The following is a 15,792-nucleotide window of genomic DNA, read 5'->3' on the forward strand; positions in this document are numbered from 1 at the left end:
GATGTTGATCAGAGATTTAATGAGATTCATTTTAATGAAAAATCTTTAAACTCTTTTTAAAGATTGAGACAGTCTATGTATTAACAATTCTAGATTCAGTGGGAAAAGTTGAAATTAATGATTGAACTTAGTTACATTTTTGGACTTCAATCACATACATGACTTCTTAGTTTTATTTTCATATTCAATAAGTATTGGTTATAGTGGCAGAAATTTAAATTTTGATTGTCAGGCAAAAACACTTTCCAAAGATTCTTCTTACCAATTTCAAAACAAAAAATTGCTATTCTGTACCTGCAACTTTGAGTCCTATTAATATGGAGAATTTGGGACGCCTGGGTGGCTCGGTCAGTTGAGCATCCAACTCTTGATTTTGGCTCAGGTCATGATCTGGCGGTTTCTGAGACTGAGTCCCACGTTGGGCTCTGTGATCACAAAACAGAGCCTGCTTAGGAGTCTCTCTCTCTCCTCTCTCTCTCTGCCCCTCCCCAGCTCATGCATTCTCTCTCTCTCTCTCTCAAAATAAAATAAACATTTTTTAAAAACCTGGAAAACTTTAAAAATGCTAATTCTTTTAAAATAACAACAAACCCATTCATGTTAGAATAAATAACTATATTTTCCAAAATATACTTAGTGAAAAGAGTGGTATTGTTTTATGGTTTCACAAATCCCTTTAATCCTTGGCTTAATAGAAAACAGCTGGATTGTCCTGTTTCTGCATTCAATCTGTTATAATATGTTGTTTTAGTTGAAACATATGAAGAAAACATGGCTTCACACAAATGTATAATTGTAAAAGGAAGAAATAATGGGCTTTTCAGATAATTGTGGATAGTCTTCTTTGATACTATACTTAAACTTGGGTAAGTGGTAGTTTCTTAAAAGTTTAGCTATAATGTGGAATCTGAAACTACATCAATGAATTTTCATATTCTATTACACTATATTCACTGTACTATCTTGCAATTTGAATGGATTCCTTACTCATGCAAGGTTTTATATCATGGACTAGTCATTTGGAAAATAATGAATCTTTGAGTTATTCAGATCTTCCAAATATTGACACATTTTATTATAATACATTATGTTATATTAAATTATATTAAAAATAACATTTATTAATATTGCCACTGATATCAGAAAAAAAGTCTTTAAGCATTGGGAATTGTCAAGTTCACAATGATGGATTCAAGTTTATTCAAATTCTAATTTTTCATGTAAAAGCTCAGGTTTTGTAACTGGCAACAGATACTGTCAGTTGTTTTCCTCAAAGTGACAAACTTGCTTTGTTCATTTTTGAGAAAATATTTGCCAAATACCCAAGACTGAATAATTAGTCTGTCAGTTGTTCTTTCCAGGAAATATTTTTCCCATGAAAAAAAATGACTAGCTCTGTTTGCAACATGTGCTTTTCTTTAGGACAACCACTGAATTTCAGTATACAGCAGAACTATTCTGTGTTTACCTCCCATTTTGTCACACAGACTACATTAAAGAGGCAAGATGTTAATAAATGTTCAATAATAATTTTTGCTGAATCATTGATGATACTTCTAAGTCTTTTTTTTTTTCCTTTCTAATGTGAGTGTGTGGCAGTGGAGAATATGATTGCTAACTGATGCCATGAACTTGATTTATACTAAGACATCAACAGTTTCACCCACCATTGTTTTTCCAACATCATCGTATTTACACGAAACAGGCAAATCCTGTTTTTTTGTGTGTGAAATAATAACAATTTCACAAATGTTTTTGACCTCATGAATCTCCTGAAAGGGTCTCAGGGGCACTGAGGGGTTTGTGCGCCACACTGTAAGAATAACCGGTCTAAGAAAATTACTGAGGTTTTGTGTTACCCGTCCATCCATCCATCCATCCCATTTGTTAGGGGCCTATTCTGACCAGACATCATATAAAAATGAATAGTTTCTTCCTCTAAAACAACACAGCTGAGAACAAAACACAAACCTGTAAAATAATTATAATCCAGCAGAGAAGCTACCTCAGGAGAAAGCCCACAGGTCTGCCTGGGGAAGTCATGAAAGACTCCTTAAAAAACCTAGATTTAGGGGCTGAGCTCAATAGGCTCTGTGAAGAGGTCATGGCTCTCTACTTTAATCCAGAGTTTTTGATCATCTCTTGAATTCACAAAGTAGCAAAAGACTCTCACAGTCAATATTTCGGTTAAGATTTTCAAACTCTTATTACATTCTTTCATCCCAAGGAAAACATAAAGAAAAAGGCAATGACCAGCCTTAATGAACATTCTGTAGTGGCAAGCAAGCCCAGAAGAGTTCAGCCACCAGATTTAGTCAGACTGATTCCTTTCTTAGGCAGAAGCATAGAAACAAGAACCTCCCTACAGGGCAGGAGGCTGAGTGGGCCCCTTTCAAGTCCTGTTTTCTCTCTTCACTGATGGTGGGACTGTGGAAATAGTTATATTATTGAAAATTATGGAATAATTAAAATATGTAGTAAAGTAGCAATTACTTAGAGAGTCTTTAAGAAACTGGTCCAGTTAAAAAAAAAAAAAAGAGCATCCTTTCTAAAGTTAGAGTAGGAGGTGAGTGAGTTAAGGGACAGGCAGATGGGGTTTTCAAGCATTCTTTCCAAGTTGGTATAAAAGAGCAATATCAACAAATAACTGAAAAGTATAGTTACACGTGGCCTCTGTCCTATCTTGTTTGGGTTAGTAGCACCACTTGACCTTCTGTTACCTAGCAAACAATATATTCACAGTGTGCCTGAGTGGCTCAGTCAGTTAAGCATCCAACTTCGGCTCAGGTCATGATCTCATGGTTCACGGATTCAAGCCCTGAGTGGGGTTCTGAGCTGACAGCTCAGAGCGTGGAGCCTGCTTCGGGTTCTGTGTCTCCCTCTCCCTCTATGCCCCTCCCCTGCTCACACTCTGACTCTCTCTCTCAAAAATAAACATTAAAAAAATTTTTTAATTAAAATATAGATTCGCTAGATTCTTCCCTCTCTCCCATACTCTCCATTCAACGAGCTTAAAAACTCTTACAAGTTCTCCCTTTGTAACCTCTTTTCTCTGTTTCTTGAGCATTTCCATCTGCTTTTGCTGCCACCTTAATTCAGGGCTTCATCTCCCTTAACTTCAAGAATTCCAAATCTTCTTCTCATGCCATTATAAACACCTTTCTAACACTCAAAACCGGTATTAAAACTCCCCTACTTAAAATGGTCCAATGAATGATTCCTATGGCCTAAGAGAAAAGGAGCCAGCTCCTTGGCTCAGAAAATGAATCTGGCCCCTGCCTCAGTGCCCAGCCTCATAGTATGGTGTCTTTATAAACTTTTTGAACAGGTCAGATAAGTCTCTTCCCTCACTTAGAGTTCCTCTGCGCGTGTGCCTCTGTCTGAAAGACCCTTCCCTCTCTTACTCTACCTAGTGAATCTTACTCCTTCAAGACACACCTTTAAGTGTTTTCTCTCAATTAGAACAAAATGCTGTTGCCACAACCTGGTGTATAGTTCCATCAGAGGAGTTATAGCAAATATCCAACTTATTGTCTACAGATCTCTCTTCCTAGATTTTAAGATCCTTGAGGCAGAAATCATTTCTGAATTATTTGCACAGCTTCAGTCCATCAGACATCAATTAAATGCCTGCCTCTTCCTTCCTCTCAGTATTCCTACTAAGCCCTGAAGACACAAGTGACTGGACAAACCGAGGTCCTTGCCCAAAGGATGTTAGATACAAAGAAGGGAGAGAAGCAATCACAGTCACAAGTAAAAGAATGACACTGGTGTGGTACACTGGACACTAGAACAAAGACCCTGAGCTCCTGCTGCTGAGGTCCCAAGAACTCCTAGATCCTGTCCGGCTTCTTCCAAGACCTGGTTATCAGGTGGTCTTGGTTTCATTTATTCATTATACTCCCATTTTCTAGATAAAAAGTTCTTCAGTGCTACTATCTTCATCTTTCTATCAGTGAACTTTTCCTTGCATTGATTCACGGATTTATTATTATAAGCAGATTGTAGGCTCTTACTAGGCAGGCTCATACCTTAAATTTCAAGATGAGAGATAGGGCATTTTTCTATATATTCACTAGGTACTTAATTTTTATAATTACAGGGAAAAACCCCAAGATTTTAACTCCAACAAACAAGCAAGTAAGCAATCTGTTGTGAATAATCTTTAACAATTTCCCACTTGGTAAATGAGTATATATCTGACTAATTAGTAATGACATCACTTTTACAGGGCCATATCAACCATACTTTTTTTTTTTTAGTGTTTATTTTTGAGAGAGAGAAAGAGTGTGAGCAGGGGTAGGCAGAGAGAGAGGGAAACACAGAATCCAAAGCAGGCTCCAGGCTCTGAGCTGTCAGCATGGAGCCCAATGTGGGGCTTCAACTCATGAACCATGAGATGATGTCCTGAACCAAAGTTGGATGCTTAACTGACTAAGCCACCCAGGCGCCCCTCAACCGTACTTTTCAAAGCTCTGATTTTTTTTTGAACAATTGGATCTCGTACCAAAGTCTCTTCTAGGACCAGGATTGCTCTGCCAAACTTGGGAAATAGCCCTTGGATGCCATGAGTTCTCAACACCAAACATTAGACTTGAGAACCTGGAGGGGAAAAATAAGTTATACATATTTTGTGTCTGGGAACTTCTTCCCAAATATTTTCCTATGTATACAAATGCATATAATGTCATATAACTTTACATAACTAGGATACCAAACCTCTGTTTTGCAGCCTGCAAGATAACATCTTTCCATATTGATAAATGTAGAGTCTCACTGTTCATATAGTATTGTATTGCATTCTCCTACATTAAGGCCTTTTTATAATTATTTATTTATTTGTTTGTTTGTTTATTTATTTATTTTTAATGTTTACTTATTTTTGAGACAGGGAGAGACAGAGCATGAACAGGGCAGGGTCAGAGAGAGGGAGACACAGAATCTGAAGCAGGCTCCAGGCTCTGAGCTGTCAGCACAGAGCCCGACGCAGTGCTAGAACTCACGGACTGCGAGATCATCACCTGAGCTGAAGTTGGCCGCTTACCCACTGAGCCACCCAGGTGCCCCTATAATTATTGTTTATTAACTAAGTTATGAAGTGTCTGTTCTTTTGCCCATTTTTAATTGAGTTGTTTAGCTTCTTTTTAAGAATTAGTTTATAGGAGTTCTCCAAAGATTCTGAGTATGAGACCTTTGTCAGATAGGTATTAATGGAGTCTTTTAATGAGAAGTGTTAAATTTTGATAAAGCCTATTAACCCATTTTTTTCTTTTTTTTAATGTTTTATTTATTTTTGAGAGAGACCTTGAGCAGGGGAGGGGAGAAAAAGAGGGAGACAGAGGACCCGCAGCAGGCCCTGTGCTGATGGTAACGAGGCCCATTCAGGGCTCTAACTCAGGAACCCTGAGATCACAACTTGAGCCGAAGTCAGACACTCAACAAAATAAGTCACCCAGGCACCCCAATCAATTTTTTCTTTTATGATTAGTGTTGTGTTATGAGACATCATTGCCTTGGATGTGGGGGAAATAGGAAAAAAATTGGGAACATCTGACAATTTTATATGTCAATTATACCTCTACAAAGCTGTAATTAAAAAAAGAAATTGTTGCCTACTCCAAAGTCACGAAAACATTCTCCTTCATTCTCTTCTAAATCCTTAATTTTAGTTTTCACATTTGGACCTAAGATTCAAGTCAAATTATTATTTGTGTATGGTATGAAGTAGGGATCAAAGTTATTTTTTTTCCATGTGAATATCCACTAATAATTTATTTTCAACAGCATACATTTTATAATTCCCTTACTATTTTTGTTCCCCAAAACAATTTAAAATACAGCTCTAAATCTTTTTTTTAGTCTTTCAACATTTTTTATTATATCATTAAAAGTATCATTTATAAAATTTCCATTTTTTAAAATTAGGATATAGAGATGAATTAGAATTTGTACCTTGACTCTATAAGGCAACTGATGAATTCTTTATTTGTTTTGTTTTGTTTGTCTTTTCAAAACTTCTTTTATTTTATTTTATTTTTTTTTAAATTTACATCCAAATTAGCATACAGTGCAACAATGATTTCAGGAGTAGATTCCTTAGTGCCCTTACCCATTTAACCCATCCCCCCTCCCACAACCCCTCCAGTAACCCTGTTTGTTCTCCATATTTATGGGTCTCTTCTGTTTTGTCCCCCTCCTTGTTTTTATATTATTTTTGTTTCCCTTCCCTTATATTCATCTGTTTTGTCTCTTAGAGTCCTCATATGAGTGAAGTCATATGATTTTTGTCTTTCTCTGACTAATTTTACTTAGCATAATACCCTCCAGTTCCATCCACGTAGTTGCAAATGGCAAGATTTCATTCTTTCTGATTGCCAAATAATACTCCATTGTGTATATAAACCACATCTTCTTTATCCATTCATCCATCAATGGATATTTGGGCTCTTTCCATACTTTGGCTATTGTTGATAGTAAATACAGCTTTAAATCTTAATCTAAGTGATACTCAGCTGATAAAGTTCTCAAAATAAAAGAATTTTGCCTTAAGATTAATATTTTTAAAACTATTATCAAGGGTCAAATAATCAAGTAGCAAAAATAATCTTCTGGACAAATGAAATTTTATTTAAAACCTCATTGAAATACAGTTCATTTAGAAAATTTGTAAACTAAGCTTTACTTTTTATTATAATTTTAAATTATTCTTTGTTCCAATTGTTAAAATTTTGTAATTATAAAATTTTATCTTTTGTTTTTGGCAAACAACCATAGAAAGTGAAGTTTTAGATATTATTTGACAAATAGGACTGTATTTAGTTGGAGCTAAAATTTAAAGTGGAAATATAATTGTCTTCTTTAAATACTTCTATGTCTACAGTGTTTCATGTTATACTACTCACTGTATTTATCTACAATGGATATGATCATATGACAAGTCTAGAAGGGAACTAACCTTGTCTGTTGAGTACTTACTATGCGTTGAGCATTGAGCTAGATCCTCTATTACATGAATCTCAATCTTCATAACAACTACAAGAAAATCCTCACTTTCCCTCCATTTTATAGATAAGGAAATCAAGATTCAATGAGGTTAAATATTTCCAAAAATCTATAGCTAGTAAGGGACAGAGGTGGGGCTGTAAGGGAAGTCTATCTGAATTCAAAATTATATTTTCACTATATACCACTTTATCTTCTGGGAGAAAATGGCTGATAAACCAAGGCAAATTACATATCTTAGGACATTCATTAGTAAGTTTCTTTTTTTTTTTTTTTTTTAATTTTTTTTTTCAACATTTATTTATTTTTGGGAGAGAGACAGAGCATGAACAGGGGAGGGGCAGAGAGAGAGGGAGACACAGAATCGGAAACAGGCTCCAGGCTCTGAGCCATCAGCCCAGAGCCCGACGCGGGGCTCGAACTCCCGGACCGCGAGATCGTGACCTGGCTGAAGTCGGACGCTTAACCGACTGCGCCACCCAGGCGCCCCAGTAAGTTTCTTTTTAATAAATGAAAGAAGTACGTATTTTTCTGAATACCTTGCTCAAGACTAAGCCACATACTATAAAGGACAGTTAAGAATGCACCCTTACCATGAAAGGCTTTATAACCTAGCTGAAGAAATATAACTAACATGTATGACATAATTAGTGAACAATATTAAATAGTTAAAATGAACTGTTAAAGGAAGGTCTGGAGACCATTGATGTTGCAGGCATTTTTGAAATGAAGCACTGAAGGTCACTGAATTGACTTTTAGAGTGGGCTACATTGTGGATGGTCTTTAAGAGTAAAATTCAATAAAGTTGCATGTAAGAGGCCCCTGGAGGTTTCTAATTTGCAAGAGGCACTTATAAAAGCTTTCTTCAGCAGAAATACTCAGAGCATCTCTGAGTAGAGTGTGAACAATGAAGACATGAAGAACAAGTTTCTGAAGTTCTAGCAGTAAAATAAGGGCCTGAACTAAGGTGGTGCTGGTGAGAAATGAAAATCAAATGATGTGTCACTAGGATTAAAATTCTACTCTTCAAGCTTCTCTGGAAGATAGTGTGAAGGTTCCTCAAAAAATTAAAAATAGAACTACCCTATGACCCAGCAATAGCAGTGCTAGGGATTTACCCAAGGGATACAGGAGTGCTGATGCATAGGGGTACTTGTACCCCAATGTTTATAGCAGCACACTCACCAATAGCCAAATTATGGAAAGAGCCTAAATGGCCATCAACTGATGAATGGATAAAGAAGATGTGGTTTATATATACAATGGAATACTACTTGGCAATGAGGAAGAATGAAATCTGGTCATTTGCAGCAATGTGGATGGAACTGGAGGGTATTATGTTAAGTGAAATAAGCCAGGCAGAGAAGGACAGATACCATATCTTTTCACTCATATGTGGATCTTGAGAAGCTTAACAGAAGACCATGGGGGAGGGAAAGGGGAAAAAATAGTTACAAACAGAGAGGGAGGAAGGCAAACCATAAGAGACTCTTAAATACAGAGACCAAACTGAGGGTGGATGGGGGTGGGGGAGATTGGAAAATGGGTGATGGGCATTGAGGAGGGGACTTGTTGGGATGAACACTGGGTGTTGTATGTAAGCCAATTTGACAATAAATTGTATCATAAAAAAAAAGAAACCATGTGGCTAAATAAAAAAAAAATATGCTCTCCAGTAGTATTGTACTCACTATAGATAAAATATTATGATGGAAATAAAGAATACAAAATACATACACAGTTGCCAGCATGCTCCCAACAATATGGAAATGTTAGATCCATCTAATTTAATCTATATTGTTTTCAGTAAGTGGATTTTATTCTGTCATGAGAAAGGTGCTCACCTGTGTGAAAGTTAGAACATTTTTAAAGCCCTCTTACTCTTCTGTAATTTCTGAAATAACCAGTTCTCCAGGAAAAAAGAAAGAGGGTGCCAGAGTTTTGTTGAATCTCTGTAATACAAGTGGCAACAAAATGTGATTTATATCCAAGCTATAACATGTAAATTCTTTCAATTACCTTCGGTATATCAAAATCATATTTTTATAAAGGTTTTTAAAGCATAATCTTCCTAAATTATTATTAGAACAGGCCCACTGAAATATCTTATTTCCAAATCTTTTTAAAAAAATTTTAATGTTTATTTATATTTGAGAGAAAGACACAGCATGAGTGGGGTAGAGGCAGAGAGCGACAGAAGCAGGCTCCAGGCTCTGAGCTGTCAGCATAGAGCCTGACATGGGGCTTGAACCCATGAGCTGGACATGGGGCTTGAGCCCATGAGCTGTGAGATCATGACCCAAGCCAAAGTTGGACACTTAACTGACTGAGCCACCCAGGCACCCCTCTTCTTTCCAAATCTTTTAAGTAAGTACAGTATCATAAGGATATATGCCTAATAAAGTAAGCACTAAGTGTTCTGTGATTAGATGATGTGGAGAATAAATCAATCATCATAATTTATGTGGTAATTAGTTCAGACCAAAGCAGGGGATTATGAAACCAAAACATGAAATAACTTAGAAGAATCTTCTTAGAGATTAACTTTGACTCCAATGGCTTGTTTAAATTCATGGTTTTGTGGTTCCAAGATGTCATAGAAAACTTGTTTTTTGTCAAAATGGTCTCTAATGCAAAGTAAATCTTCAATGGAATAGTTATCATTTTTCCCAGTCCAAATAGTCAGGCTGTACCTGCATTAAAATAAAACAGAATTATACAGTGAAAAGTAAAAGATAAGAAACAGTGATGAGGAATTCCAATAAGCCTAAAAATAGTTACTCTCATTTATCTTTAACCCAAATTCACACAGACAAAAAAATTAATTAGCAGTGCTAGAACATATAGTTTCTGTTTCATCAACATCAAAAGGACTAGAGAGAAAAAAAAAATTCACATTGCTGTCAGCTAAATTAGGTAACTGCTATATCTGAGTTACAGGAATGTTAAATGGCTTTGGAAACCCAGACTGGTAACACTGAAAATGGGCCAAATTTTGGACAAAAAAACTAAAGAGATTGTATTGCTGATCAAGGAATCTGTTCCCTACACAAAAGCTACAGCTCTAACTTGGTTTTTTTTCAGCAGGCTGGGTAGAGTCAAAAGCATGACTGCAAGAGATTATGAAGAGATGTAAATGTCACTGACATTACCAACATTCATATTCACTTATAAATGGCCCTGCTCTCCCTTCTGGTCGGTGGCGGGGTCGGGGGGGTGGGTTATATGAGATATAAGAATGCCAAGAGAATGTCACTAAGGATGCCAAACAGAATAAATTCAGATCCATTTCTGGAGTTAAAAAAACAATAATAACATATGCAGATTTATTATGGATGTGAAGAATATATTCAGAATTTTAATGTTACTTAAATTGTATATTCTTTAAGTAAACATTACTTCTATTAAAGTACTCTTGTCACAGTGCACCTGAGTGGCTGAGTTGGTTAAGCATCCAACTCTTGATTTTGGCTCAGGTCATGATCTCACAGTTGATGGAATCAAGCCCCGCATCAGGCTCTGTGCTAGCAGCATGGAGCCTGCTTGGGATTCTCTCTCTCTCTCTCTCTCTCTCTCTCTCTCTCTCTCTCTCTATCTCTATCTCTCTCTCTCTCTCTCTCTCTCTCTTTCTCTGCAACTCCCTTGCACAGGCTCTCTCTCACTCTCTTTCTCTCTCAAAATAAATAAACTTAAAAAAAAACTCTTAAAAAATCCACAATACTCCTAATGCATCAGAGACTGAGAAAATGCAAAGCTGGTAAGTAGCTTCACATTTGTTTTCCCCATAAACATGTCAGAATCCAGGAAGAAATCTCCAAAGCACCGCTTCTACTATTAATAAGAAATAATCTAACCAAGGTATATGTTCTTGCTATGTTGACATATTCCTGTCCTTAAGGATGGTGACATCATTCTGGAAATGTAACAGAGAAAAGTATTTTGAATTTCATTCCATAGCAGCATTATGTGGCAAACCAAAAAGAAATTTTAAACTACAAGTGAGGATACACACACACACACACACACACACACACACACACACACACACACACAAATAGGAATTACTTTACAAACTATATTTCTTATGACTTACCAAGACTGAATCAGAAATAAATTAAAAATATGGATAGATCAATTACTAGTAAAGAAATTGAATCAGTAATTAAAAACTTCCTAATGAAGAAAAGCCCAGGACCAGGTGGCTTCACTGGTGAATTTTCTAAACATTTAAAGAATTAAAACCAATTCTTCTCCAACTTTTCCAAATAACTGAAGAGAAGGAAACAATTCTAAACTTATTTGACAAGATCAGCATTATCCTGACACTAAAACTAGAAAAGAACACTACTAAAAAGGAAATCTATAAACCAATATCCCTGATGAATACAGATGTAAAAATTCCCAGTAAAATACTACCAAATTGAATTCTGCAGCACAATAAAAGATCATACACCATGATCAAGTGGGATTTATCTCTGTGATGCAAAGATAGTTCAACACACACAAATCAATCAATGTTACACGTCACATTTAATAGAATGAAAGAAAAGAATCATATGATCATTTCAGTAAGTACAAAAAAGCATTTGACAACATTCACCACCCACTCATGATAAAAACTCAGTAAATTAGGCTCAGAAGGAACATATCTCAACATAATAAAGGCCATATATGACAAGTCCACAGCTAACACCATACTCAATGGTGACAGGATGAAAACTTTTCCTCTAAGATCAGGAACAAGACTAGGATGCTCACTCTCACCACTCCTATTCAACACAGTACTAGAAGTCCTAGCTACAGCAATCAGGCAAGAAAAAGAAGTAAAAGCTATAAGAATTAGAAAGAAAGAAGTACAATTGTCTCTGTTTGCAGATGACATACTTTTATACATAGATTTGGTATAAAGACTCAACCAGAAATCTGTTAGATCTAATCAATGATTTCAGTAAAGTTGCAGGATACAAAATTAACATACAAAAAAAAAAAATCAGTAGCATTTCTATACACTAACAGTGAAATTTCTGAAAAAGAAATAAAGAAATTGATCTCATTTACAACAGCATCAAAAACAATAAAAGACATAGGAATAGATTTAACCAGGAAATGAAAAATTTTTATGCTGAAAACTGTAAGACATGGATGAAAGAAATCAAAGAAGACACAAAGAAAAGGAAAGGTATCCTGTCTTCACATAGTGGAAGAATTAATATTATTAAGATGTTAATCCCACCAAAAGATTCAATGCAATCCCTATCAAGATTCCAATGGCATTTTTTACAGAAGTAGAAAAAAAATCTCCTAAAATTTATATGGAACCATGAAAGACCCTGAATAGCCAAAGAAATCTTGAAAAAGAAGAATAAAGCAGGAGGCATTACACTTCCTGATTTCAAGTTATACTATATAGCAATAGTCATCAAAACAGTGTGGTATTGGCATACAAACAAATAGACAAAGAGAACAGAATCAAGAGCCAAAAAATAAACCCAAGTATAAACTGCCAACTAGTATTTGACAAGGAAGCCAAGGATATTCAAAGGAGAAAAAAAGTCTCTTCAATATATGGTACTAGGATAATTGGATAATCACATGGAAAAGAATGAAATTGAACCTATATCTTAAACCAGTCATGAAAATTAACTTGAAATGGGTTAAAGACTTAAAAATACGACCTGAAACCATAAAACCCCTACAAGAAAACATAGGAAAAAAGCTCCCTGACATAGGTCTTGGTAATGATTGTTTGGATATGACACCTAAAGTACAAGCAACAAAATAAAAAATAAACAGGTGGGATTAAATCAAACTAAAAAGGTTTCCCCACAGCAACAAATTTAAAAAACAACTTAGGGAATGGGAAAAAATATTTGCAAACCGTATATTAGGTAAGGAGTTAATATCCAAAATACATAAAGGACTAACAGCAAAAAAAAACTAACAGCGATAAATTATAGCAAAAAAACCCATCAAATAGCCCAATTTAAAAATGGGGAAAGACATTTTTCCAAAGAAGATATATGAAAGGCCAACAGGTAATGAAAAGATACTCAACACCACTAGTCATTATGGAAATGTAAATCTAAACCACAATGAGATATCACCTCATACATGTTAGTAAGGCCATCATCAACAAGGTGCAAGATAACAAATGCTAAGAAAAGGGAACCCTTGTGCACTATTGGTAGGATTATAAATTGGTGCAGCCACTATGAAAAATAGTATGGAGGACCCTCAACAAAATAAAAATAGAACTACCATATGATCCAGCAATTCCACTTCTGGGAACATATCCAAAGGAAACAAAAACATCAATTCAAAAACATCAATTCAAAAAAATATCTGCACCCTCATGTTCATATCAGCATTATTTACAATAACAAAGACATTGAAACAATCATGTCCATCAATACATGAAGGGATAAAAAAGTTGTAGTATATACATATATACAATGTAGTATTATTCAGCCATAAAAAAATGGGGAAATCCTACCATTTGCAACACGATGGATGGACTTTGAAGGCATTATGCTAAGTAAAGCAAGTTAGACAGGAAAAGAAGTACTGTACAATCTAACTTATATGTAGAAACTAAAAGAAAAACAAAACCTTCACAGAAAAAGAGATCAGTCTTGTGGTTACCAGAGGTCGAGGGTGGGGAAGGGGTAATAGAGGAAGGTGGTCAAAGGTATAAACTTCCAGTTATAAGATAAATAAATACTAAGGATGTAATGTACAAAATGATGAGTTAACACTACTGTATGATTACATAGGAAAAGTGTTTAGAGAGTGAATTCTTTTTTTACAAAAAAAAAGGTTATTTCTTTATTTTGAGAGAGAGAGAGAAAGAGAGAGCACAAACAGGGGGAGGAGTAGAAAGAGAATCCCAAGCAGGCTCACACTGTCACACAGATCCCAACACAGGGCTTGATCCCATGAACTGGGAGATCATGACCTGAGCTGAAATCAAGAGTAGGATGCTAAATCAACTGAGCCACCCAGGTGCCCTGGGAGTAAATCCTAAGAGTCCTCATCACAAGGGGAATTTTTTCCTTTTCCTTTTTTTCTTTTTCCTTTTTTCCTTTTTTCCTTTTTCTTCTTTTTACAAGGTTTGCTGAACCTATTATGATAATCATTTCACAATAAATGTAAATCTAACTATCATGGTGTATATATTGATGTATTTCAATTATTTCTAATAAAACTGGAAAAATACTTAAAAACCCTATATTTTTGCTAAAATGGAATCTATTACTTTATTTGAACACCATGGTGACACAGATACGGATTTAGATTAAAAAAAGAGCTCTACAAAGTTACTGTACCTCTTTTAATCCTCCCTCTATTATATTTAAAGTGAAATAGGAAGACAAATTGCCTAAGGGTACCTTAAATTATGTTCATTCAAATCAGTTCTCAGGTTTTATTTTTTAAGCCCTTTTCATTATGAAATATATAGGAAAAACCCATAAAACCATAAATATGAATTTTAGCAAATTATTATAAAATGAACTCCAGTGTACCCAAAACACAAATCAAGAAAGAGAGCACACCATCACCATCACTACCTTGGGAGGTACCTGTATGTCACTGTGCTATCACAACCTCTCCTCTCCCCTGGAGACCTCACAACCTTGACCTTGGTGGTAGCCATTTTCTTGTTTTTCTTTATTTACTGCCTATATATCCATCTGTAAAAAGTACAGTTCAATTTTTGCCTGTTAGTTATTTTTATGTAAATGGAATCATATGGTATATAATATTTTTTGGTCTTAGTTCTTTTACTGAATATAGTTTGTGAAATTTCTCCAAGTTGAAACATGTAGCTGCAGTTAATCCATTTTCTTTAGAATACGGTTTAGCATTATCTACTAAAGTAGAAACTATGAATACTCTATGACCTAGAAATTCTATTCCTAGATATTCCCTCCCTATACAACCTTTATAAATGTAGGCATATGTACACCAGGATGTGTGTGTGTGTGTGCATGCGTGTGTGTGTATGTTCACAGCAGCAATCCCTATAACAGTCAAAACCATGAAACAATCCAAATGTCATTCAATAATAAAACAAATAAATTGGGACATACAAATAATAGAATATTTACTTCTTTGTATATTCTCTATTAGAGCCCTTTTGAGATACAAAAATATTCCCCAACTCTGTGCCTAATCTGTTCATGCTCTTCATGGTATCTTTTGACAGGAACAATTTCTGAATTTTAATGTATTCAAATTACTCAAACATATTCTTTATGGCTAGTGATTTTTATATCTTAAGAATCCCTTCTTGGGGTCTGGGTGGCTCAGTTGGTTGGGTGACCGACTTCGGCTCAGGCCATGATCTCATAGTTTGTGAGTTCGAGCCCCACGTCGGGCTCTGTGCTGACAGCTCGGAGCCTGGAGCCTGCTTCCAATTCTGTGTCTCCCCCTCTCTCTGCCTCTCCCCTGCTCACGCTCTGTGTCTGTCTCTCAATAATAAATAAATGTTATAAAAAAATTAAACAAAAAAAAAAAGAATCCCTTCCCATCCCCAATGTTATGAAGATACTCTCTAGTGATATATTCCATTAAAGCTTTGCTATTTTACCTTTCATATTTAAAAAAGACTGTGAAAGAAATGTTGTTAAGAGGGGTACCTGCGTGGCTGAGTCGGTTGAGCATCTGACTTCAGCTCAGGTCATGATCTTGTATTCATGGGTTTAAGCCCCACATCAGGCTTCCTGGAGCCTGCTTTGGATTCTGTGTATCCCTCTCTCTATCTCTCTCTCTCTCTCTCTCTCTCTCTC

General features: G+C 35.6%; 1 protein-coding gene across 5 annotated transcripts in view; it reads right to left on the minus strand.

Annotated features, from left to right (window-relative positions):
- FAM151B (family with sequence similarity 151 member B) overlaps positions 1-15,792 on the minus strand; it is a 45,019-nt gene continuing 29,227 nt past the window's right edge. The window contains exon 6 of one of the 5 annotated variants that reach the window (XM_086697873.1): positions 1-425. In XM_086697873.1, coding sequence (XP_086553999.1) covers positions 284-425 — 142 coding nt within the window. In that variant the 3' untranslated portion in view covers positions 1-283. Of the gene's footprint in view, positions 426-8,753; positions 9,697-10,204; positions 10,917-14,188; positions 14,695-15,792 lie in introns of those variants that run through there. The other 4 variants (XM_086697883.1, XM_025924972.2, XM_086697892.1 and 1 more) reach the window with 4 other exon arrangements.

Source organism: Puma concolor, chromosome A1 (genome assembly GCF_028749965.1).
Source record: "Puma concolor isolate L17-30 chromosome A1, mPumCon1.1.hap2, whole genome shotgun sequence".
NCBI lineage: Eukaryota > Metazoa > Chordata > Mammalia > Carnivora > Felidae > Puma > Puma concolor.